Source organism: Epinephelus moara, chromosome 7 (assembly GCF_006386435.1).
Source record: "Epinephelus moara isolate mb chromosome 7, YSFRI_EMoa_1.0, whole genome shotgun sequence".
Lineage (NCBI taxonomy): Eukaryota > Metazoa > Chordata > Actinopteri > Perciformes > Serranidae > Epinephelus > Epinephelus moara.
In genome coordinates this window covers 22,113,860-22,138,611 of record NC_065512.1, presented here as the reverse complement: position 1 = coordinate 22,138,611, position 24,752 = coordinate 22,113,860, and the positions used below count along the sequence as shown (strand labels likewise).

Below are 24,752 nucleotides of genomic sequence, written 5' to 3'. Positions count from 1 at the left end.
TGGTGACTCTAAATTGTCCTTAGGTGTGACTGTGAGCATGAAGGGTTGTCTGTCTCTATGTGTCAGCCCTGTGATAGTCTGGCAACCTGTCAGCCAGGGTGTACCCCACTCTCACCCAATGTCAGCTGGGATAGGCTCCAGCTCCTCTGCGACCCTAATGAATAAATGTGACCAATGTGTGACAAATTTGACCAATTTTAGCGAAAGTAACAAGCTAAAATGCTGTTAACTAGGAAGTACTCGTTTGAAGACATTGGGATTTTGTTGCCGTCTCGTTTAAGACTATTAGGACTTTATTGTCATCTCTTTTTTGTGGACAGTGGGACTTAATTATCATTGACAACATTGAGTTTTTTATACTTATTGGGTCCTACTGATCCCAAATAGCTGGGAAAAATCCAAAATCCATACCAAACAAAAGTTCAGGTCTCAGGACTGCTGTATAATTGACCCTGTTACATAAGGTCCACTGTCTGTCTGGCAGCAGTTTTGGATCAGTTGTGGGGTGAGGTGCTTCTTCATTTGATATTGTGCAGTTTTCAAGATTTTCAAAATAAAACTTGAACAAACAATTTTCCTAAATACAGACACATCTCTAAGGCGATAATTGTAAATGTCCAATGAGAGACATTGTGTCTCTATTTCAGTTTCGCTTTATTAGTCAAAGCTGATAATCAGTGAGCAAATGAGATGGGCGTGTCTCTGGCTGCGGGCTTCCTGTATTCACACAGGACGTCATCTGTGTTTGAGCATAAAAACATCCAAGTGGGCGTTCAGAAGAGTTTGGTGCTTTCTTTGCTTTTTCTCCGGAAACTTTCAAAAATGGTGCAGCAACTCTCCAAATCTGGAGCGAAGGAGACTCCTGAGCTGAAGGCTGGTCATCCTCCGGCAGGTAAACTCGTGTTCGCGCGGACTTCTTGTTGCACTGTTGAATTTTTTGGTACTACATTGTAAAGCCAAAGCGTTGTTGTTTTTCTCTGCTCGGCCCAGATGGAGAGCCGTGCGCTGCGAGACGGCGAATCAAGTGTTTTATCTGCGTTTTCTTAGCCTGGTGCGATGCACGGGCTGCTACATTGTGATCGCATCGTGGGAAACCTATCGAGTCGCTGATTTGTGCGATGTTTGTGATTGCATCTATCGCGACACGCTCGTGCAGCACAGATTCGTCCTCACGCTCTTTCTCTGCAAGCAGGCCGCTCGTCAAGTCACACAGTGTTCTCACCCGCAGAACACACACACAGCAACAATTAAACGCATGCACAATCCTCTCGTGCAAACTCACTGTTATTACAAGCATATTCTCTTTGTTTCATTTTTGTATTTTTTTTTGTTCGCCGAGTTTGTTGCATTTTCAGTGAGCGCTGCGCGATTGATGGGGATGTGCTTAAAGGTCCTGTTCGCGTTGTAACGTAAAATATTTTTGCATCAGCAGCTCCTCCAACTTCTCTGCACATGTGACACCTTAAAATGAAGTAAAGTCTACTCACATGCTATGGCTTTACAGCGGAAATGGCTTCTGATTAGTTAAATCAAAGAGGGGTTTTATTTTTTAATTTATTTATTTTTCCTTTTAATTTAATTTTTATGAGTTTTAGAAGCCTGAAAAGGTTGATAAAGAGGGGGAAAATGTAGTTTTGCTTAATGTAAATATGTCTTTTGTTATTGCTCTAATCCTCTTTTGGCCCCAAAGATTTGCCCCTGACCCCACTGTTAAAATATAGGCCACTCGCTCAACTTCGACTCCTGATGCTCTGTATGGTGTTTTTAATAGCACTATCACACTGTAAAGGCTGTCACTGAGAGCTGAAGATTGTTTTGTTGAGGGTTTAGTTTTTCCATTATTAAAGAATAGGGGAGAGCGGGGTCGGTTAGGACATTTTTGGATCATCATGAAATCGTGAAATACTACTTCAACAGCAGTGAAAATAATTTGATCCCTGAACAGATAAAGGTTTCTGTTAACTATTTTTTTAAATTTAAATTTTTTTCAGAGCCCAGCCCAAATGTAAAAGGCACAATTTTGTAAAATGTGCAAGAAGTGCATTTTCCCAAAATTCCACCTCCCGAGGATAGTTGGGACAGATGGTAGGGTTGGCTGGGACACCTTGTTCTGGGCTTACTAAAACAACAACAAAATAATTGTAGTCTAAATTTGGACACCTTATATTTCCAATGTCAGTTATTTACGCATTTCTTTAAGAAAAGAAAATGTGAAATTATATTTTTTTTTTCATACTGAGCTATATAATTTGTTTGTCCTTTGAGTCTTCTTTTCATTTGGCAACGATTGGCTCAATATGGTTACCCTAGGCCAGTGGTTCCCAACTGGTGGGTCACAGTTCAAAAGTGGGTCACAGGTCTATTCTGAATGGAGCGCAAGTGACTCACAAACACACTTTATTTTTAAGTACAGTAAATTTCCGGCCATTTTTTTTCTTCTTCTTTTTTTCGAAATGCCATTTCCTGTTACAGAGTCAATGAGCAACGGACCGTTACTCAAACTAACTCAATGACACGGCCAAACGCAAGTATGATGCTGGATATAATGAACTGTGTGGACCTTGAACTTATAACTAAAGAGAAATCTGGAATTCAGAACAAGCTAAGAACTGTAAACAATCCCGTCCCAGCCACTCCTGGGTCACTGCTACTAACAAAAATTCAGACAGCTAACAATAGTATGATCTGATTGGTCAGAAAATGAGCTTTCTGATATTTGAAGAAATTTTATTGTAAGGTAGGATAAACCCCTTGAGATGCATCATCTCGTTTTCGAGGGGGTCCTAATATATATCCTGATATGTTTTTTGTATGTGGTATAACTAAAAACAGCAGCAACAACAAAAGAGAAAAGGGCGTGGCTTATTATAACTGGTGACTGGTGAAGGAATAGTTGCTTTCTACATTGCTAAAAAAAAAGGCATCGTCCCCCTGTCCCAACTGACCCCGCTCCCCTACTGCAATCTTTAAAACGGCCAGACCCAGGTGCAACAGTGATTATTTTTCAGATATCTACATTTAAACTGTTTTCTTCTCTGGGTCAACAGTGAAGGCTGGAGGTAAACGGGTAGCCAAGAAGAGCCTGGAAGACAGTGCCACCCATGGGGCTCCAGAGAGGGAGACCAAGCGGTCTGATAAAATAAGGTAGGCTGATAATCTGCATCTAAGACATACAACAAAAGGGTTTGAAGTGTAAACTCCAAGGACATAGGAATTGATGTTAATTAACACCATAAGATGTTAAAATGTTCAGCACAATTTTGATCTTGCAGATGACTGAAACTATTTGTAACGTGTGATCTTGCAGCAGGTCAGTCGCCACCTCCAACAGGATGCAGCAAGTTGGTATTCTTCTGGCAGGAACTCTTGACAAGGTAAACAAAAACATTTCCTTTTTCAAAAGCCACTGTGCATGTCAAGTCCACTCCCACTGAGCAAACTAGACAGGTCACGGTGCCTCTCAGGCCACAGAGCCTTGTGTTTAATAACGCCTGCCTGACGTGTTTGCAGCTGAGCCACGACTTCCCAGAGACACCAGTGAGCGTGAGGCACAGCAAGGTGCGCCCTGCAGTGGAGAAGCCCCACTCACCCCGGACCTTCTTCATCCAGCAGCCGAGAAAGTTTTGAACAACATGTGTTTCAGAATGCCCCTGAGGGGAACCATGTCAAGTCAACTGTGAAAGACCAACATGAAGCGTTAGACACATGAGGGGACTGACAGGTTGTAAAGTGTCAGTGTTAATGGAGAGGAAGCTTTCATCGAGCTCTTTGTTTACTTTTTTTAGACCGTGCTTGTTTGTGAGAGTACTATAAACCAGCATTTAATGTGCCTTTCCTAGTGGTATAAGAAATGGTGTAGTTGTATTTCCCAGCTGATGAAAACCAGATGGCTTTTGGGTATGTTTAATGTGAGGGTTGGGGGGGTTGGTAAGTGAGGTTTTTGAGACCATTTTTTCCAGTGGAATCTTCATGTATTGCTTGGCACTTATTAGATTTAATTAAAAAAAGATACTGCATGGCATCACCAGAATTCAGATCTCTTTATTCCTCAATGTGTATTCAGCAATAAGCTACAATGACCACTAGATGGAGGCAAATAGCTGTTTAAAACAATCAAAGTCCAAGGATCTTATATATTGTATGTAGGCTGATACAAGTATATACACTCACTGGCCACTTTATTAGGTAGATTTAACAAGGTGTTGGAAACATTGCTCAGATTTTGGTCCATATTGATATGATAGCATCACGCAGTTGCTGCAGATCTGTCAGCTGCACATCCATGATGCGAATCGCCCATTATGAGTTACTTTTTCCTTTCTATCATCTTGAACCAGTCTGGCCATTCTCCTCTGACCTCTGGCATCAACAAGGCATTTTCACCCAGAGAACTGCGGCTCACTGGATATTCTCTCTTTTTCGGACCATCCTCTGTAAACCCTAGAGATGGTTGTGTGTGAAAATCCCAGTAGATCAGCAGTTTCTGAAATACTAAGACCAGCCCGTCTGGCACCAACAACCATACCACGTTCAAAGTCGCTTAAATCACCTGTCTTCCCCATTCTGATGCTTGGTTTGAACTTTAGCAGGTCGGGTAAACCCACCCATGTAGGCAATTGGCATAGGGCCATTATGGAACCCACTGACAATCCCATATAGGGCCCAATTTTCAGCCCACTTACTACCCACATGGGCCCCACATACTAACGTTGGTTGGGTTTCAGTCTGTTCATCACACTTCAAGCAGTTGAACAGGTGTACCTAATAAAGTGGCCAGTGGGTGTATGATCCCTCCGCCATGTTCTGGGTTACCCTAGAGCTTCCTACCAGTTGGACATGCCAGAAACACCACTAGCTAATTGAGCTAAGGAGCAGCTGAACAGGTGTACCTAATAAAGTGGCCAGTAAGTGTATATATTGGACATAATTATGTGATAGATGTAAAAATAATAACTATAACTATTTGTATCTGTAAAGTGTATTTAATATAACCAAAGATAAGAAAATGGTTGCTTCTCAGAAACTAAGGAGCATAATCAAGTATTTGGTATCTATGAGCTCTTAGGTTGAATATGAAAGTTATGCTCACATGCAGTGTGGGAAAAAAATTAATATGGAAGATACTTGATTGACACAATGTCCTGACTGTGACTATTGATAGTGTGATTTTTCATCTGAGCTAAAAATTTCAAAGTTGTGCTGTTAGATACTGCCCACAGTATGTCCATGCCAGATTTTAAGAGTTAAGATCAGTCTGAACAAATATGGCATATTCCCTCATCATACTAAATATAGTCTTTGAGCATAAATGGGTTTTCTTTGGATGATCCCAGTATGGTCAGTGACTCACAGTTAAATGGTTCCAATGGAAGAACTCTTTGGGAACTTCCCATAAAGGCTAGCTGGGTCTTGTCAGTCAACAAGAACCACAGGACCTGGTCAGCTTTGCCTGGGGCGAATGACTCCAACAAAATCTAGAAAAGAGGACAGCAGTTGAGGAAAAGACAGTACATTTTGTGCTATGTATAAAGTTGTAACCTGCAGGGTCAGGCATCTCCATACGTATAAAACAATAGGGCCACTCTGAGGTATGTTTAAAGAAGACAGGTGAACTATAATATAACCCTGTCAGAATGTATTTGACAGTGGTACTGTTCATTCTGTCACATTTTTACCAAACAGACACTGCAGTATGTTTTGTATCATTATGGCTGTAGTGCAGACAGCCAAGAGATTCTTGAGCTTTTAATCATTTTTCTTGGATAATTTGTGAATGTCAGCCTGGGGTGTATTGTAAATGAGGTGGAAGAAGGGAGACAGAGGAGATAGATGGCAGACTGGATTATAAATTCCTCAGCGTGCTTACTCTACAGGTTTCACTTTCTTGTTTCTGTCATGTCATGTTTGTGCTGAAGAATAAACCGTGATGGACAGCAGGAGACGCTGAAAGAAACTAAAACAACTTGTTAAAAGATACGGTGCTGTGAAGAAGTGTTTCTTAGAGGCTTTCAAATTGTAAACCAGTGTGTGTTCAAACATATACCGAGAATGAGTAAATTTCGAGTTTGTAATAAAGTAATTTACAAACAACAAGCTTCCCAATTCATCAGCAAAATCAGCCCCTGTAGTCTGGATGAACTCAAGAGAGTATTTTGCTTTGTTATCTAACTAGCAATTTGTCTGTATTAGCAAACAAGCTAATGCTAGCCAACATAAGCCAGCTAAAACCACAATACCACAATATATTTAACATCATTGCTTCCTTCAGGATTTTTTTTTCAGCACTGGGGGGCACTGGAGTTTTGATATGGGGCATTTAATTTGATGAACTTACTGTTAATCAGACCACAAATAAGATAAGAATTAGCTAGCTAGCACAACCCTGCAGTCCCTGCCGCTAGGAGACTACTTTGCCAGGAGAAGAGTGGACAGCAGCTCTGGAGACAGGATCTTCAGTTTGGCTGTAGCAGCTCAAATTCAGCCTGCAGGTCAAGGTGGGCTGGTGGCCAGCAGCAGTGCTGGATTTTAAACTGTGTAACGGCAGCAGCAGAAAGTTTGCTTACCCAGCAGGGAGTTGGTGTGGCCCAGGATCAGACCCTCTGCGCTGAGCCTTGCGCTGGCTGAATTTGAGTTGCTATAGCCACCAACTTAAGGTCCGTCTGCGGGCCTCTGCTGCAAAATGTGTATAATAGAAATACAGCATGTGTGGACTCTGTGCTGGGGTGGGTGCGGGTCATCTGTTGACAATAGCTGGACTATGTTTCTAAGCTAACATGTTGCACGTTTGCACTGGGGAGCTGAAGAGAAAACTGGTACTTGGGAGAGCATATTAACGTTAGCAACTGAAAAGGACGGAGAGGGTCTCAGTTTTTAAGTTACTATACAATGTGTTCAGCCATTGGCAAGACAAAGCGATAATTACTAGTGGTGGGGGGAAAAATCGATACAACAGAGTATTGTAATATTTTTGTGTGGCAATATCCTATCGATGCATGGAAACCAAGCATGGATTTTTTTACGATATAAATTCTAATATTAAAAATACAAATTGAACTTTTGGTAGCCCACTAGAATAATATTAGATACAATTTACTGCAATAAAATGCTCGAAGTGAGATGAACAGACTGAAAACTAGCCAGCGTTTTTATGCAGGACCCATGTGGGTACTAAATGGGCTGAACACAGGGCCCTATATGGGACTGTCAATGGGTTCCATAATGGCCTATGACAATTGCCCACATGGGTGGGTTTGCCTAAGAGAATTAGATGCCCATTTTGGGCTCATACCCACTTGGTACCCAGGTAGCTGTATCACAACCCATGTGGAACCCATTGGTAAACCCACATATGTGGGTATGGGGCCATTATGGACTCATGGACAATCCCATATAGGGCCCATTTTTTCAGCCCATTTACTACCCGCATGGGCTCCATATACAGATGTTGACTGGGAAACCTTATCTTATTGGATAAAACAGATGTTTAGAAAGTTGTCCTTTGGGGAAATAATTTGCAGTTGTAAAAAAAAAAAGGTAATGAATTGAAATATATTGCAATATATGTCATCAAAATACTCACAACATATCTAAGATCACAATAATTGTATCATGACTTAAGTATCGTTATAATATCGCATCGTGGGGCCTTAATTAATTAACCCTAATTGTTACATGTGAAAGGTTATCTATAGAACCTTTAACTTAATACAGTTTAATTCAAAATGCACTCTCACAACTCAATAAAATGTGTGTATACTCCATACTGTCCTATTTGGGACCTTTAATTTATAAGGTACATGGCCTCCCTGACCTTGTAGCATGACCAGCTGTCTTTCAGTTATGCTATACTTATGCACACTGTGACACTACAGAATGTGTCTTTGTGTCCAAGCTATCAGTTTCAGTAAATATCACCACAAGTGTGAACATACAATGGCCAAACAGGTTGAGCGTGAACATGTTAGCCCCCCAGTCTTGTATATCAGACATGGGCCGTTATGTTTGCATCAGAAGCCCCACAAACAATATCTGTCTCGTCTGTTCGCCAGCAAAGTACTTGACGATAGCCTTGTAAACACAATGTGCCGACCTTAAATTCGCTGTGTTGCTCATGCTGTTCACACATGCCTTTGATGCCATCTGTGTGTGAAGTTCAGAGACCTCTTCAGCTCTGTTTGAGGAGTGGAGCAGTTGGTGGTCCTCTGACTTGCAGCCATGGTGCATTTCACTGCCAGTGTCTGCCCATTCCCCCGCCATCTGAGCAGCCTTGTTGACCCTGTGACGCCCACCACGCTGCTGAGAAAACACTGCACACCGACTGTACAACACCGCCTTACACAGAGGAGTGGGATGGCTGAGAGGATGTGGTTTGCAGTCCATAAATGTACTGCTATCACCACAGTATGCTTTAACGTGTGCAGGTTTACTCCTTATATTGCAGCTTGAACAAAAAACAACACAGAATTTAATTTGGAAAACACACAATTAATAATTTTATGGCATTAAAGCTCCATCAGGCATGTCCCTGGTGAATTGAATTTGGAACATGAAATAAGCTGCATTAAATATTGTCACCTCATGAGGTCACCAGAGACTAAGGTGTGCCTTGAGCTTCACTTGACAAACCAGGGTGACTCTGACTGTCTTGAAGCCTTTGCGGTGTATTTTATTCCAGTAAGCTTCCATTTGCACTTTAAAGCTTTTTCATGATTACAGATTACTTAGATACTGTTTTGTATGTATGCACATGATGAAAACATTTTAGCCTCTTCATAGAAATAACATTTAAACTAATATACATGCTGATATGTATTATATGATGCCACAGCAGACGCAGACACAGCAGCACACGCAAAGCTACTGAATAACATCCTGCTTTTAACAGCCACTAATACAAACCTAAACCAATTAGGGAAAATTTACATAAAAGCTTTGACTCATGTTTCAACCCATCCTCTCCTAATGTGCATCAACAAGGAGGAAGTTCCACAGTATATTTGATAAGACTGCTCATAGAGGAGTCTCAACTGTTAAGAACACAGTGTAATAAAAATACTCCATTACATTCCTCTCACATTCAGAGTCTTATTTGGGTTCGTAAAAGTATTAGCAGCAACATGTGCTAATAGTTAAAGTGCTTGTTATAAAGACCGGCCCCATTCAGAGTGATAAATCTTTGATGCAAAGTAGCATTTTAATGTTGTAGCCACGTTACTTTATACACCCTTGGATTGTTAATGTAGCAATGCATCATGTTTTATGAGCGTCTTTATACCTTGTGTGTAAAATTTCAATCTGGAGAGTAGGAAACAATGATAGACAAGATTAATATATGGTGTATACATAATATATATGAACTGATCTGAAGTAGCAGTGAAAAAAAAGATGACATCTACAAATTGCTTGTCTTGTCTAAAAATGAAAGAGATATTTATTTTCCTTTGGTATGAAAATAACAAAGGCTGCAGAAGCTTGAATCAGATGATGTCAGACATCCACTGCTCCACCCTGCTTAGTCTTGGCAAGGTGCTGGAATTAGAAAGATCAATACCTTTTTAGTAGTAGTTTTTACTTAAAAACTACAACTCCCAGGAGGTGGAACTTCAGCCACTAGGGATGTTCACAGGTGTGTTGCATACTGGCAGCAATCACACCGAGATTGATTACTTGCACCTGCCTGTCCATTGTTGATTTATGTGTGCTCTGATGAAGGTCTAATTGACCGAATGCTAAGGAATAAAATGTAAAATGTAAGTGTGCGGAAAACTTTTCTACCTTCCACTTTCATTTTTACCTCTACTTTGACATGACACCTGGTGTGCATGAAGTTTCACAACATGAAAACAGGCTTCAAGCAGGCTACCAAGCTTGTGTAAATGTACTTTAATGTTGCTTTACCTCGGTATTCAGGTGTTTTCCGACTCCAGTATTAATGTAGCCAATAAAATGTGGGGACTAGATCTGTTTAATGTTATGATTAACAGACGTATGCATAATTGTGACCTGTAAATCAAAAGATAGGGCACTTCTATGTTTTTAGGCTGACTCAGGATATTTAAATTTGACTAACAGAATGAATAAATACACAAGGGGTTCAGTAATTCTGTTGCAAGGACTTTAATACAGCATTTAGACCTTTACTTTGAATGAACTTTATTTTGGACCTTTAATGCACAGAATGCAGCACAAAGTACTTTACAATCCAGCACAAAGACCCCCACCAAAAACACTATACTAAACTATACAACCATACAAAAATAATTATAGATGTGTTTAAAACTGTCCTCTGAGTCAGCAGGTCTAATATTTAAAGGCATATTTTGGGGTGTAATGGCTACAAGCACCGGTTTTGGAAATAAATCTGCATCTCAGTGTATTTTCACTTTTATTGGCATTACTTAACATCTTAGAAAGTTTCGTGGAAAAATGTAATCTAGTGTTTATAAGAGGGTAAATAAAGCTTTGATGCAGTTATTTTAGTTAGAGTTGAGTTTATTGGCAGGAAATGCCCTGAAAGTGCAGCTCAATTTAAATAAAACTACAGGCATCATAATGAATGGCAAACTGAATAAATTAAATATGGAAAATCCAAGAGATTAAACAGTTTTGGTGACTTTCTTTGAGGGGGACTCGACTTTTATGAGGACTTCAGCCCTGCACCACACTATTGTTACCCCCCTGAAACTGCAAACCTTACAGTTATCCTAGTACACATGTATTTTTGCATTTCTAGCATCCTGTCGTGTCCATGAGGCATGCACAGAGAAATGAGGAGGAAGAGGAAAAGAGGAGGAGGAAGGAGGGGGGGTAGTTTGTCTTGGTTCCCTGCCCTCTGTTGATGTGCCTCCCCTACAGATGACCTCATGCGGAGAGGAGGAGGAGGAGGAGCCCCGCGTCCCGTAGCCTACCTACCTTGGTGGTGTGTGAAGTGGGGACTGAGTCCGTGTGGAGATACGCTGCTGGAAGACTGGGAAAACTTTTTTGGGTACTTTCATTTCCATGACATTTATCAGGTAAGACTTATAAAGATATTCTCAAGTTGGCTGTGTCGACGGAGTTAGCCGAGAGGAGTCGGTTCACCGGTTCAGAGAAGTCCAGATAAGTTGTTTCAGTTAAGAGTTTCAGTGGCAGTTAGTTGGAGGAATGTCGGGACATGCCCACTGAGCTGCCGTCAAAACCAACGGGAATGACAGTGTTTTATTTTCAAGTTATTCATTGTTGTTTAGTCTCTTCGTTCAAGTTATGTCCTCTGTCTCTGAGGTTATATACGTTAAATGTGACCGTTACTCAGGCTAGCTAGCTTAACAAGCTCAGCTGCTGTTAGCTTTATCTAACATTTGCTACAGGTAACGTTTCCGTTTGGTTTGGTGTATACAGGAGATAACGGGACACACACCGACAACCTGAAACTAATTAACGCTGATTAAAGTAGTTGACACACGGTGTTTCACTTTAATTTTTTATTTTATGTTGTCCTGGCATGGAAACTTATCAACTGTTACTGGCACTTACGGTTAATATCACTGGAGAATGTAGAGCTAAAACGATTAGTCGATTAATTACGAGCAATTTGTCGATTAATTAGATTATATTGGCAACTATTTTGATAATTAGCAAATTGAAAAAGGAGCAAATTACCTCAGACATAAGATTTATACAGTGGAGTATAAATATTATAATCAATATCTTCCTTTGAAATAGCTAATGTATGACTTAACTTCTGGTTAATCTTTTGATTGATTGATTTTTTAATTTCATTAAATGTCCAATTTGAATTCCCAGAGCCAAATGTGACTGACCAACACTCCAAACTCCAAAGATAGCCTCTTCAATTCACAATAATGGTCTGGAAATACCATAATCTATTGATAGTTTAAATCAGTCATAGCAAATGTGAGAATTGGGCTAGTTTTCTCAGTTTTATATGATTGTAAATTAATATATTTTGGTTTTTAGACTGTTTAACTGCCGGGCATTTTTTTTTACTGACTTTCTTGTATTTTATTAAAAAAAAAAGTGATTGGTTAATTGATTGGTTAAAAGATGACTTAAAGGTAATCTACAGATGAATTGATAATGACAGTATTCAGTACCCATAAAAGAGTTATCTCTTTACAGCATGTTACTGCAGAATAGCCCTAAATAGCTTGTCACCGTAGCCTATCAACCTTTCTGAAGTTGAACAGACATCCAAGAACTTTTTGAAGATAGGTAATACTTATTCTGGAGTAACATCCTGCTCAGTAGGATGCAGATGTTTTACAGAAATGTTCATTACTTTTCTTATAACTGTGTGGTCTTGTTTGATGCTAATGTAAGTCTGTATTTTGTGATTGGATGTGGTGGTTTTCAAACCAGAACCCAACCCATATATAGTAGTAGGCTTAAGGCTACAGGACTGTAATCTTGTCCGCCCACAGAGATTGAGCCATTGAAGTTTGACCACTGGCTGTATATGACTTTTGCTGTTTTCAGCATATTTTTCAATGGAGGAATCCCCTTATAACTCAGTCAGGTGCTTTTGAAAATCTAAGCTCTGTTTTCCACATCAGAGAAATTACTTGTAAATGTCAAGGTGCAGCTTTGATCACTGAGAACACATGAAGTCATCGATTCAATGTTCTCTCTGAACAAGTGATATAAAGTCTTTGTAGCCTCTTGGCATTTTACTTGCCATAACATTTGCTATATCCTGTGCTGGGTTACTTGTCTCAATCTAGCTTCGAGGGCAATTCCACTGTATTTACAGTGTTGGTTTTTCCATTTAAAACTCAACAGGTGGAACAGGCTATGCTGCTGACAATCATGCTGACTGCCAGTTAACCTGAAGATAGTCGGCATTAACTTTCCAACACAATTTCAGGCAATTTTACGCTGATTATGGAACCATTACAGTGGATTTGCATGCCTCTATGCTAGTGCTAGAGCTACCCCAATTGTCTACCAACTGCAGGGTTATGAGATGTTTGCACTACAGAGTGCTCATCTTATTGAAAGTGCCACAAGAGTCTGCCTCCCAGTTTCTACAGAGCCTGGTTCCCATGGTCCCCAGCCAGTTGGCCAGTAACAGATGCTGGCATCAGAGCTACATTGTTATGGCTGAGGAGAGAAAGTTATTGGAGCCAGTGACCCGACAGACAGCACATACTGAGTTTTTGTTGATGACGATGATGACGATGATGATGATTTAGTACTTTTGAAAGGGGCTACTCATTGCAGAAGCACATGGTTCCAATAGCGAAGCCAGATTTTTAGAGATTAGTTGGGTTCGAGACCCCTGCAGTCAGCATACTGTTTAACCAAGATTGTTTCTGAATGAATGTTGTGGTGTGGGATTCTGTGGATTTGGGATTTAGTGACACATGATACCACAAACCAAACCTGACCACAAATATAAGCACCAACATAATGTTCTGTAACACTCCAAGGATACTCTCAAACCTAATCTATATAGTACGGTTCAAGTGAACTCCTGTTTGTTTTTTTGAGTTGGTATGAAAGCTGTTATTGAATCTAGGCCTTGTGCTTTATGATATGGGATTTTAGCTTGAATTCAAAAGCTAAAGTACTATTTTCTATCTACTTATCATGAGAGCTTTCAAGGAATCAATCTCCTAGGCTATCATTATGCAAGTCATCTCCATAATGTGTACTATAGGTGGCATTTATAGATAATGGCAAAGACATTCACACATGTCAAAACCATTGAGGTTGTTTTAGGGTATTTTGCGAAATAACAGCGTGATAGCAGAAGAGGCAAGAAGCAGTAACCCCCCTGAGCTCCTGAAAGTTGAACAAAGCTAAGGTTGTTACGCATTGTTTTGTTTTTAGTGCCTTGCTGTGGGGGTGACACAGTCTCCTGCAATGAAGTAGCTGGATCATAAAAGCCTAACATTGCTAAAACTGCAAATGTATGATAACACTCTGTTTTCTATTTAGTCTGTTGATCTGCAAAAAGAAGACTTATGTCTTGGATTTCCCAAAGTTCTTTAATGCCTAGATATTTAGCAGACAAAGAAATCATGTTGCTTTCTCAGCGTTGGGATGAAGGATCATACACATGCCCCCTGGTAAAGCGTCATTGTGTAATTGAATTAGCTCAAGTTTCTTTAAGGCTCCTGACAAGTTTTGTATCAAAATGCTTTGCCTTACCATTTAATTTCCCCTCAGGTAATCTATTAAAACGTTACAGAATGACAGCCATGCATATTGAGTTGCCTTTGTGTTTCAGCACTGGTGTTGGCAAGTGTCCTAGAGTGACGCATTTGGCTGAATTACATCACTAATTAATCTATCATAACAAAACTACTGTAAATTCTGTAGTATGAGTTGAAAATCCAGGTGAGCAAGCACATGTATGAGTTTTCAAGGTCTATGCACGTGCATATGTGTGCTCATGTGTGTATCTAAAGCACGTGTGTGTTTGAAAGTGCTTCTTAGTAACAGCTGTTACTAATTTACATTTTTGTCAAGTCTTTTTGAAAGCCCTAGAGACAGACAGGCAGAGAGGGAGAGGGGCGTAGAGATGCAGAGTGCCTCAGACATACCAAAGTGTGAAATTCAGTATTTGTGACAAGGCTCTTACAAAGAATTCATTTTGTGATCAATTTTGTTGACAGTGCCAAATGATAAAGCAGAATTAGAGTTCTTTTCAATGTGCCGTGATGATTATTTCAGCTTTGACAGCTATCGCAGCTTTAGCAACTACAGAGAAGGTTATTTTTTTCACAGCAAGAGGGAAGCAAACCACCTAGCCAGATTTGATGAATCTGTGTAGAGATTTTGATTCTGCTCTGGGTTCAGATTCAATAAAGTGCCACTGAACACCAAACTTCAATGGGGAAGGATGAGTTCAAATGTTCGCTCTAAGCACTGGACCCTCACAGACATAAATTACCATGATCAGCAAATACCTGAGCGCAGGAAGGTGTAAGGTTTTCTGTATGAATTGACAGCACTTTGTGAAATCATGTACCTGGATTAGAGGCATCTCTTTGGCAAGTAGATTGTGACGCTCATATTTCTTATGTGGTTTTGCAGTAGTAGTTGTATTTATCGCCATAATGCCATCACAAGAAAAACTAGTAACTTCTGGTTATTGACATGTTCATACTGCCAGGAAAATTTCCTCTCATCAACCTCTATTCATCATTTGACTGGGACGAGACGGAAAGAAAGGAATCATAATTACAATAGGTCGATTTGATATCTATTCCTGTGTCACCCTCTAATGTTGATTTATCTCTCGGCTATTGGTGTCTGTAAAAGTCAGTGCACAAAGGCTAAATAGAGGCTTGTCTCATGTGACAGCAGTACCTGTATGGAGTATGTACATTTATATGCAAGGCTATGTCCTCCCCTATTCAGTCATGGCATACAAACCAATAATCCACCTTGCTTTGCTGTTAAATTACATTAACTGTTTTCTTTAGGCACTAAATGATTTGGGAAGTAGTTCATTCAGTAAAGCTAAAATGAGCTGGGCTAAGAATAAACCTGCTCTCCAAAACTGACAAGTGAAGTGGGCATGGCATCTTATCTACAAAGTGCTTCTTGGTCTGAAGCCCTGTTGAATGTGCACTGACTAAAATCCTGGCTTACTAGGCAGAGTATTCATTTATAGTCAGTTCATTATATGTGACCCTCTGACCGACAAATCTAAGCACGAGGAGAATCTCTCTGTGTTTGCAGGAACTTCCTGTAGACTTTAAACACTGCTTGTTAATGTTTTACCTTTAATCAAACACTAGGTTTCCTGGGAGGCAAATGTCGCATTGAGCGTAAGCAATAACGGTACAGCTTTGTTGTTTTTTTTTTACTCCAGATGTTCATTAACACTTGATTGCTATGGCAAATCAGTAATAGAGTGATAATGTTTAATCAGCAGTGATGGCAGGAGTTAATGGCTGTAACTCTGATGAGATGATTGTTGTTGCTCAGCGTGCAGTTAAATATCTGGTGCTGACTGATGATTTCAGAGGAGGGGTGGTTGTTGGTGTGATGTAAGGAGTGTGTAATTGTTGTAGAAAGACTTCTAACACATTAGTGAGAAAAAGAGAGGCTCAGAGTGGAGAAACTGGTTTGTGAAAGCTCAGACAGAAGACTCTGCATGTTAACTCAATCATCAATCTGTGTTACACTCTGAGCTGTCAAGCTAAATTAATGTATATAAGTCTATGGGTGGCTTAGTTTTGACTTTAATCGGGGGAGGATGTGCAATGTCTTGTCTTATTCAAACATTTTAGTTTCAGGTTTAGTCAGTTTCCATGGCCTGGGGTGAAACTGTGAATTCAGAGCAGCGTTTGCCTTCTAAAACATGCCTTGACACTTCTAGAGCAACACTGCTAGGATAAAAAGACACAGTCACTGCTGAGCCAGCATGTAGGCCTGTGTCTGGATTCACTCATCAGTCATATTAGAGAAGATCAGGGACAAGTGGCCTCAGAGGCCGAATCAGTCTTTCCAAAATGACAGTACTTTTCCCACGGCAGTCTAATGAGTAGATCAGACTTGTTATCCTTTTTAATTTCATGCTGAGCCATGTGGCTAGTCCTCCTCAGCTCGCTTTGCCCCAAGCTAGAACTTTGAATCAGCCTGTGTCTGTGATGGGACATTAACATTTTCCGCCAGGTAAAGGTATATAATCACAGGGGTCTTAAAGGGAATATCGGTCGTTTTCTCATCATTTAGTTTTGAAGATTATCTGTGTTGAAATTTCTTATATTTTCTCAGACTCAAGCTACATGATCATGATTATGAATACAACCACAATCCATGCTTACAGATAGTATCCTTGTATATAATCTTACAGAAAGCTCTTGCAGAAGAGACCGTTAAGGCCACCACATTTCTTGGTTTTTTATGCCTCTTCTTAAATCGCAAAAACCTTTATTCGTGAACTTATAGCACCTTTTTAGAAACTTTACTTGCATTTTAGCTGCAGGAACTGTGTTCCAGCTTCAGTTCCTGAACCATAGTTCCTGACTTTCAAAATGTTCCCGTCTCCATCGTAATGCTCTCTGATGGCCCTGGTGGCTCTGCATGGAGTTTGCATTGATGGATGTTGTAGAAAGGTCAAGCGCTTCAACAATTTGAGTGCAGGATTCATTCAGACTGTTCAGCTTTTTCATACAAATGGCAGCCTCATAATGTTGGTTGGTTTATATCCTAAAAATGTATGTATCTATTTAGTGTGTGCCATGTGTTTTCAAGATTTTGTGACAATTTGGCTCCGATTATTTGGCCTCCTCGGAGCTGTTCTGTCTCATATTACTTTGAAAGCTCAATCATCAAGGTGCTGTTTGCCAGATGGCTGTTATCGCTTTGGCATTCAAGAATTTCCTTAAAGAAACAGTGATGCTGCTCATTCTACTGACTGCCTTTATTTCACTTAAAGACAGTTTTAAATTCCTATTCTTGTGCAGTTTTGTCCGCCAGCATACGCAATATGCTGATTTGGTAATCAATGTTTGCAAGTAGATAGCACACTAACTACACCCAGAGGGTGTGAACAGATCTCTGCTATTCAATTTGATACGCTACACCATTATAGTAGTGTTTATGTTTTAAAGTACTTTCAAGCTTTTAGGTAAAGTCAAAACTAATAGACTTAAATGTTATTGAAATGTTCAGCAAGTAGGTATGCATGTATGATCTGTTGCTGGATTTTAACTCAGTCTGTCAAGTGATACCAGCTGGGTTTAGTGTTATAATAACAAGTTAAACATTGTCTGTACTCTTTAAGGTCAGCTATTGGTGTTCTAAGACATTTCACCATTACAAGATAAAGAGCTGCTTCTCACAGGCTCTAAGGTGGGGGGTTGTGCTGGAAGCACTTGAGTCAAACCGGTAGACTAGCTACATAAAAATTTCTGTTCTTTTGTTATTTCCCTTCCACTCATGTGAGTGTGAATAACAGCCTTTGCTTACAATGGCCGACACTGAGACTGTGTTGTCCTTCATACCTTCTCCCTACACTTCCTCCTTCAAGGGTTTGTTAGCTAACTTCCCATTGTTCGTGGACCACTTGAACCCACCATCCAGGCTGGGCCTGTTTCCTGCACTCAGCGAATGGACAACAAAACAATAGATAATAATGGAGTTCACAGGAGCATTTTAAAAATATCTCTTAATCACATTGAGGCAGTGTTTGATAAACCAGTTTGAGGGTCAGCTGATGGTGAGAGTTTCCATGTTACTATGACAACAGTGTGAAAATTTGAGAGTGATCATTCATGTTGAATTAGTTCATGAAGAGAGCAAAGCGTTTCAACAGGCAATAGATGAACACACAGGGTGGAAAATAGCTGTTTGTTGCAACCCTGGAAGAGAGGTGAAGTGGATCTGAGCTTAAGGGTGCACTCTCTATTGTGTGCAACCTAACAGAGGACAAAGAAGGTTCTAACTCACCAACCGCCGATGTATGTGAAATGCTTCCCTGCCAGAGGCAACAGGGTCAAACAATCCTATTTCCGTTCTATATATAGCTGTCCTCTCAGATGACTGTGGTATAGATGGTCCCATTAACCACATGTCACAGCAGCATTGTGCAGGTGAGGATCTTTTCTTCCTCACAAGCTGTGTGTATTTGAACTCCATCAAGTCAGGAGTGACCTGAAAAAAACATACATGTTGATAACCCAAGGCACCGCTTAACCACCCTGGTTTCCAATTTCTCGACTGTGAAAGGAAACCATCTCTTCATTGTAAAATAGACTGGAGTTCTTTTTACCATTGCCTTGAGCTGTTCCAAGGTAACAGGCGGTCCACATGTGAAGGTCATAGATCTGATGTCTGGTTGAAAATGCCAGCTGTGGGTAAGCATCCTTAATCTTGCATGTTATTGCCTTAATACACTGATAAGGTCTTTGCTGTGTTGCCTTAAGTTGCTTGGGGCATTTTGAGAGCTGTCGAGGACTTTTGATGACTAGGTTGTTGGTCCCTTGACATAAACAGAGAGGCAGTACTATGAGCACAACACTGCTGTTTCTCTGTGGCTTCTGCTTACTCTTGGGGTGTCTTGCAAAGATCAGATGTGAATGTTGGAGTCTATTTTGTCCATTCAGCCTGTGTGTTTCCACAAAGACCTGTGAGCCACTGTGAGACTTTCACTGCTCTGTTTTAATATTGAGAGGCCCTTTCTAAGGGGCCATGCTTTGAGGCTGATATTCAAACACAGCTTAAAAGCACTGGAATGGACCTGACTCTGAGGGCTCGAGGAATCCTGATTTTTGTCTTGCTGCATACCATGCCGTCCATGACTCCTCTCTGAGGAGACTTTCTCACAAAGGTCACAGTTATATCATCACCACAGCTTTAAGCCTAGCTGCATTTGATTTTGATTGTGGTACCTTTGCTGTTGTAGGATTCACATTTCCTTACATCTACCTTCAATAAAAACAGCCTAAGGCTAAGGCAACATCAACACATACTGTCCTCACACCTGTTTCAATTAATTTATTCATGAATGCAGAAGACTTGATGAAGATACTTAGACCAAAATGACTTGTCTCTGCAGTGCAGGAAAGCATCAGATTACAGTGTTATGTGAAGATTTCTGAGTGTATAAGCAGGTGCAATTAATACCAACTGCCATGTAAGTTGTTTCATGGTATAGATGCAGTTAGGACAAGGGAATACAAAGAAAATCGAATATCACAGTGTTTTTGACCAAATATCTCAATATTGATATTGTAGTGTTGATTATTGGTTCTTTAACAACATATTTTCACAATGGGATTTTTGATAAATAGTCATCACTAATGCCTAAGTGAGTAAAGGCAAATAATAGAACAGCTTAAACAGTCTGTTAAGTTCAGAAAATGACATCACTTTACTGTAATGCAGCCTTTAAAACCAGGACAACACATACAGCACTACGATATCCAAAATTTAAGACTATATCTAGTCTCACATCATGATAGTATCGATAAATTTCCTAGCCCTAGCAGCATTGTATTGACTGTTTTGCATCTAAAATCAAACACCAGCTTGCTAGCTTACGTGACTAGTGTTAGCAACAGAGCAACAGAAGTTCCTTACCTTTACGACAATTATTGTTCATATATGGTTTGACTGCTGCCACAAAGCACACTCTGGTTATGAAGAGATAAAACTGCATTGCAAACCGTTACAAAGAGCTGGTCTAACTTGGCTCACTGAGAAAGAAACACCTGCAGAAGCCCATGTATACCTGTAAATATTGGTTATATTTTAGGTTTAATTTGTGCAAAAAGACGGTAACAAATTACTAATTGTACTGTCTCCGTAATACTTGGTTCACTTCTGAAAAGAAGTTGTTGTTACACCTCTACCAGACATCATTGGAGCCAGTACGATAATAACATAATCTTGATCCCTAACCGTCTGTGGCTATTGCAACCTAGTGTCATAGTTGTCAGTTTAATTGGCAAGAATGTGTCAGTGTCTGCTGGGGAAAAAATATTCACACTGTTATAGTATGTAGAGCTGTTTCTGTGTTGTGACTCCCAGGAAACAAAAGGTGGTTTGTTTACAATATATGTTATGGTCACTATGTCATTGTTAAATCTGTATTATTGAAAACAATGTTTTAATACATGTTTGGCTTTCATTTGAACAATGTTCAGGGTTTAATTCCCCTTACTTTGCAATAAAGCTCGTAAGTCACGCCCCTTCCGGTAGACCCCCATTGGACCTCTAGGCTCGGAAAATATGAATGGGTCTAAATAATATTTTTTCATGTTAAGAGTTTGACAGTTTCTTGTATGATTCTTCAGTTAAAGGCTGTAGAAACAACGTAATGAGAAAGACTACATGTCGCCTATGTGACGTCACGTCATCACACTTCTCAACTCACAGTGCTGCTGCTGCGTCTTCTGCCACGATCTACGGAGCCATCAGATCAAAATGCTGGTGGGTTTCGTACCTGAATGTCACCATTGTCCAGACTTGTAGTGGTTTTCGCCACGCTTAAGGCTTTTGTCCTCTCATTGGAAGAAGGCGGTGAAGTGTACCAGAGACACAGCCATGTTCAGAGTGCGAGTGGTGACGTATATCATACGCGTCGAGAGCAGCGAAGTGCGAGTGGTGACGTATATCATACGCGTCGAGAGCAGCGAAGAGCTGTAGTCCACAAAGCGCTTTCACACAAAACCTAACAGTATCAAACTTCTTCCCGCTAAATTGTAGACTTCTTTGCACAAAAAAATATTAAAAATTCACAAACAACATATGTTAAATTCATGGCACAATTCAAACGTGACCAGAAAATAATTTTCATCTAGCCATTGAAATACATTATGAGAAATCGATTTTTAAGGTCCCATGTACCGGAAACGGAAACACGCAACTTATGAGCTCTATAGGCTAATAGAGGCACACCTCAGGATAAAAGTGATGACTGTAGATGGCTGAAGAGGTAGTGTCTTTTTTTCCCAGTGGGTACTGGCTGTGTGTGTCTGCTGGCTGTGATGGGGGAGGGGGGATGGAAGGAATTTGTCATGTTGGCTTTTGGAGTTTCAAGAGGGCGTTTCTCATTTCCTTTGGGTTAACCTGGGTGATGTTTATTGTTACTGTGGAGATGAGCAGCCAGCTCCCACACAGCAGTCAGTAGTTCCACTGACTCGGCCAATGAACACTGTACTGTTCCATACTGAACTACATTAATCTGTATGCATACAGGTAGACACAGTCCTCAGATCTGTTTCTTAGCGCACCACACCTGGCATTTACCTTGCTGACATGTTCTTTGTTCTGACACCTGTGCATTCTTGAGCATTACATTGAATCCAGTTCCAGAAGTGCTGCTTTGTACTTGATCCTGCAATCTGACCTTCCTGTTATTGCATCATATTTTAATCAAAATATACTCAAAAGCAGACTTACATGATTATCATAGTTTTTATTATACCAAGAAACATTTCCCTTTTAAAAAACAAGTTTAATTTTCAGAGTTGTTGTTCAGAGTTTCCCAGTACTCTGTATATCCTGCTACTGCTACAACCTCAAAACTGTCAGAGAGTAATACACCTGCTCACGTTGGGTCATCTGGGCGTAATTATGTTGTGACAATGATATTAAAGAAAAAAAACTCTTCTGATTTTCAACCAGCTCTGTGTCGTCGCAGTGTGTGCAGATGATCGGTTTTGGCCCCTGTGCTGCCAGACCCTGGAGCTTCCTGCTCATTTGCTGGTGGACTTTGGCCTTTTACTTAAATCAACTGAGCAGACACTTTAGCATTTTTGTCTTTGTGCAAGCTTTACATGTCTAGATTAGGTGTTACTTGGGAAAGTACTAGACATTTTGGAGGGGACTGTATAGAGATGAAAAGGTGAGGCCATGGCTACACAAGCACCCGACCTTCCTGATCTGATGGCTTGAGTAGTAGCTAAGTTTGTTTTGTTTTTTTCTCCAATAAAACCAGTTAAGAAATTAATCTCTAGAGAGAGGATGATAGATTGAATCTGCCAGGCCTAGAATTGCATTATGAAGCCTTTTAGGGTGGATGTCGTGGGGGGGATATTGAATCAATGTTTGGCATCTTTAAATGAAGTCAGTTTTCAGGCTGATTGAAGGACATTGATGTTATATTGTCTGAAAATTGAACAGAGCCTAGGAATTGAAATTCACCAAATGGATCAGTTCCAGAAAGCATCGGTTAAAAAATGGAGTTGGGTCGGAGAGTGACGTTCTTGCTTTGTGTGTGCTTTCCCTAGATACTCGAATGAAACACAGATAGAGTAATCATATTCTGCCTTGAAACTGCACTCATAATCGTGACTGGAGTTTGGCTTGCCAAAACCTCATGAAAAGTTAATTTTTTAAGTAGTCAAGGCTGAGTTGAGGTGCAGAGGCTCCTCAGGGATTTGCCCCCTCACCTCCACCATCCATAGCAGATTCAGTGGAGGCTCTGCTTCACCATGTTTCATCTGACACCATCAAGGATGGAAAAAGGGCAGATCAATAGCCTCACTCCCAGCAGCAGTAAGAGGACCTAGATATTTAAAGCCTGGCTTCTGGGGTTGAGAACTCAGTGCAAGGACTGTGTGTTTTGTTTGCAGAAGCCATAGCCTTATTTGGTTGAAACCATTCTTTTCTCTTCATCGGAAAGATTGCTCTGCTACTATTAATACAGTAGGGTAGCAACCTATAATGTGTTTAGAGGGTTAGAAACCAAAGATCCCACACAATTAACGAAACACAGCAGCAGTTAAAACAGTTAAGTATGTTTTTACCATTGTACAAGTACATAAGACTATAAATACTTCCAAAGTAAACAAGCACATCCAGGCTGGACCTTGAGTTCATGTTATACCGTTTAACTCTAAGGATTCAAAATGCACACCAGCTTGGGAACAACCAGGGAAAGCAGTTGCAAACACCCAAGTTCAGCCACATAGCATCAATTACATGTGGAATTCAGGGCATTCAACAGAGTGTTTTCCTGCATAACAAGATAGCAGAAGTTGTCCTTTTCTGTTTAAATATTAGAGCATTCTTTCCATGTGCCCCTCCACTGATGACCTGCAGGATTGGGAGTGCTGTGGGAAAACTCCCAGGCGGCTGCCAGCTAAGCAGTATGAAATGCGGATGTACACTGTTTTTCCATTGCTATGTTACGTTTTCGAGGACACATTTTGTATTGTTTGGATAGTTCTGGGTAAAAAAAAACACTTGCATGTGTAGGCCTTAGAATGGTTTTCTTATTGGCAGGTGAATAGAGGAAATGGCCTCTGTTCTGTCCCAAGAATAGAAATAGACGTGTTTGTATTGCTGGATCATTTCCACGGTTTTAGATCACTGACAATAGAGGCATTTCTGTTGTCTTATCGTGGCTGTGAATGACTGATTTTTTTTTTTTGTTTTCTTTTCTCCCAGGGGCCCTTCAGAGAGGCTTCCAGGAATCTTGCCATGTTCAAGGCAGTGCTGAAGAAGAACAGAGATGGAGGCAAGGGGACCAAGAAGGATTCAGGTATGTGGAAGATCAGGGACAGCAAGCTACGTCTCATGGAACAAATACCCCAAACCCCAAAGGCTTACACACAAACTCTATTTCAGAGGCCGATGTACACTTCTGATCGTCTTACTTTCAGTGTTTATGAATTCGTTTCTCACTTTGGAAACTTTTTTACGGTTTCTTTCATGGACACCCTTCTTCAGAATGTGAAGGCTCAAGTAAGTTAGATAAAGCTAAAGTAAACTGGAAAGAAAGTTGAGATGAAAGCACAAAAGTCATGCTAAAACTTAAGTGTGCACTTGGCAAACATCCTGTCATCTAAACCATCATTTACAGCAATTGCCTGAATATATATGGCCAATAATTTAGCTTTACCACTTCTGTCTGTGACACTTTCTTTGAAGCGCACTGTGTGGTTTTTAAGTGATTGACTCATATTTAAATACCCACATACAGTAAGAGCTGGAAAAGATGTTTGCACACAAGGAATAACCTAAAATATAAGGGGCCAAGTCACTTGTTTCCTCTAAGAACAGCAAAACAAAAAGAAATGTGCTACATTACTGACACCAGTGGAGTTCTCATATGCAGGTAGTGTGATTAAATTGTGATGGTGGTGGTGTGCAGCTGAAAAATAAGATCCATCATGTGCTGTGTTTGTACATAATTGTAATCACTGTTATCACCACAACTTGAATGCAATTTTTATAAAGTAATTGCCACAGTACAAATGAAAAGGTTATTGGCTTTTTTGTTTAACTTGGAGCTTTACACTGCAGTTGGGAACAATAACAGGCCCAGAATACAACACTTCAAA

General features: G+C 40.3%; 2 protein-coding genes across 5 annotated transcripts in view; both read left to right on the top strand.

Moving 5' to 3' along the window:
* The first annotated feature begins 716 nt into the window (after positions 1-716).
* dap1b (death associated protein 1b) lies at positions 717-4,021 on the top strand. 2 transcript variants are annotated; one of them, XM_050049509.1, is made up of 4 exons: positions 717-892; positions 3,048-3,144; positions 3,311-3,374; positions 3,511-4,021. In XM_050049509.1, the coding sequence occupies exons 1-4, from the start codon at positions 823-825 to the stop codon at positions 3,625-3,627; spliced, it is 348 nt and encodes a 115-aa protein (XP_049905466.1). In that variant the 5' UTR covers positions 717-822; the 3' UTR covers positions 3,628-4,021. The 2 variants fall into 2 exon arrangements, with proteins under 2 accessions (XP_049905466.1, XP_049905465.1); XM_050049508.1 differs by having other exon boundaries at positions 722-892; positions 3,308-3,374.
* A 6,867-nt stretch (positions 4,022-10,888) lies between these two features.
* Positions 10,889-24,752, top strand: part of tanc1b (tetratricopeptide repeat, ankyrin repeat and coiled-coil containing 1b) — a 127,982-nt gene continuing 114,118 nt past the window's right edge. For all 3 annotated transcript variants that reach the window (XM_050048129.1, XM_050048128.1, XM_050048127.1), the window contains exons 1-2: positions 10,889-11,012; positions 23,857-23,950. In XM_050048129.1, coding sequence (XP_049904086.1) covers positions 23,890-23,950 — 61 coding nt within the window. In that variant the 5' untranslated portion in view covers positions 10,889-11,012; positions 23,857-23,889. The remainder of the gene's footprint in view (positions 11,013-23,856; positions 23,951-24,752) is intronic.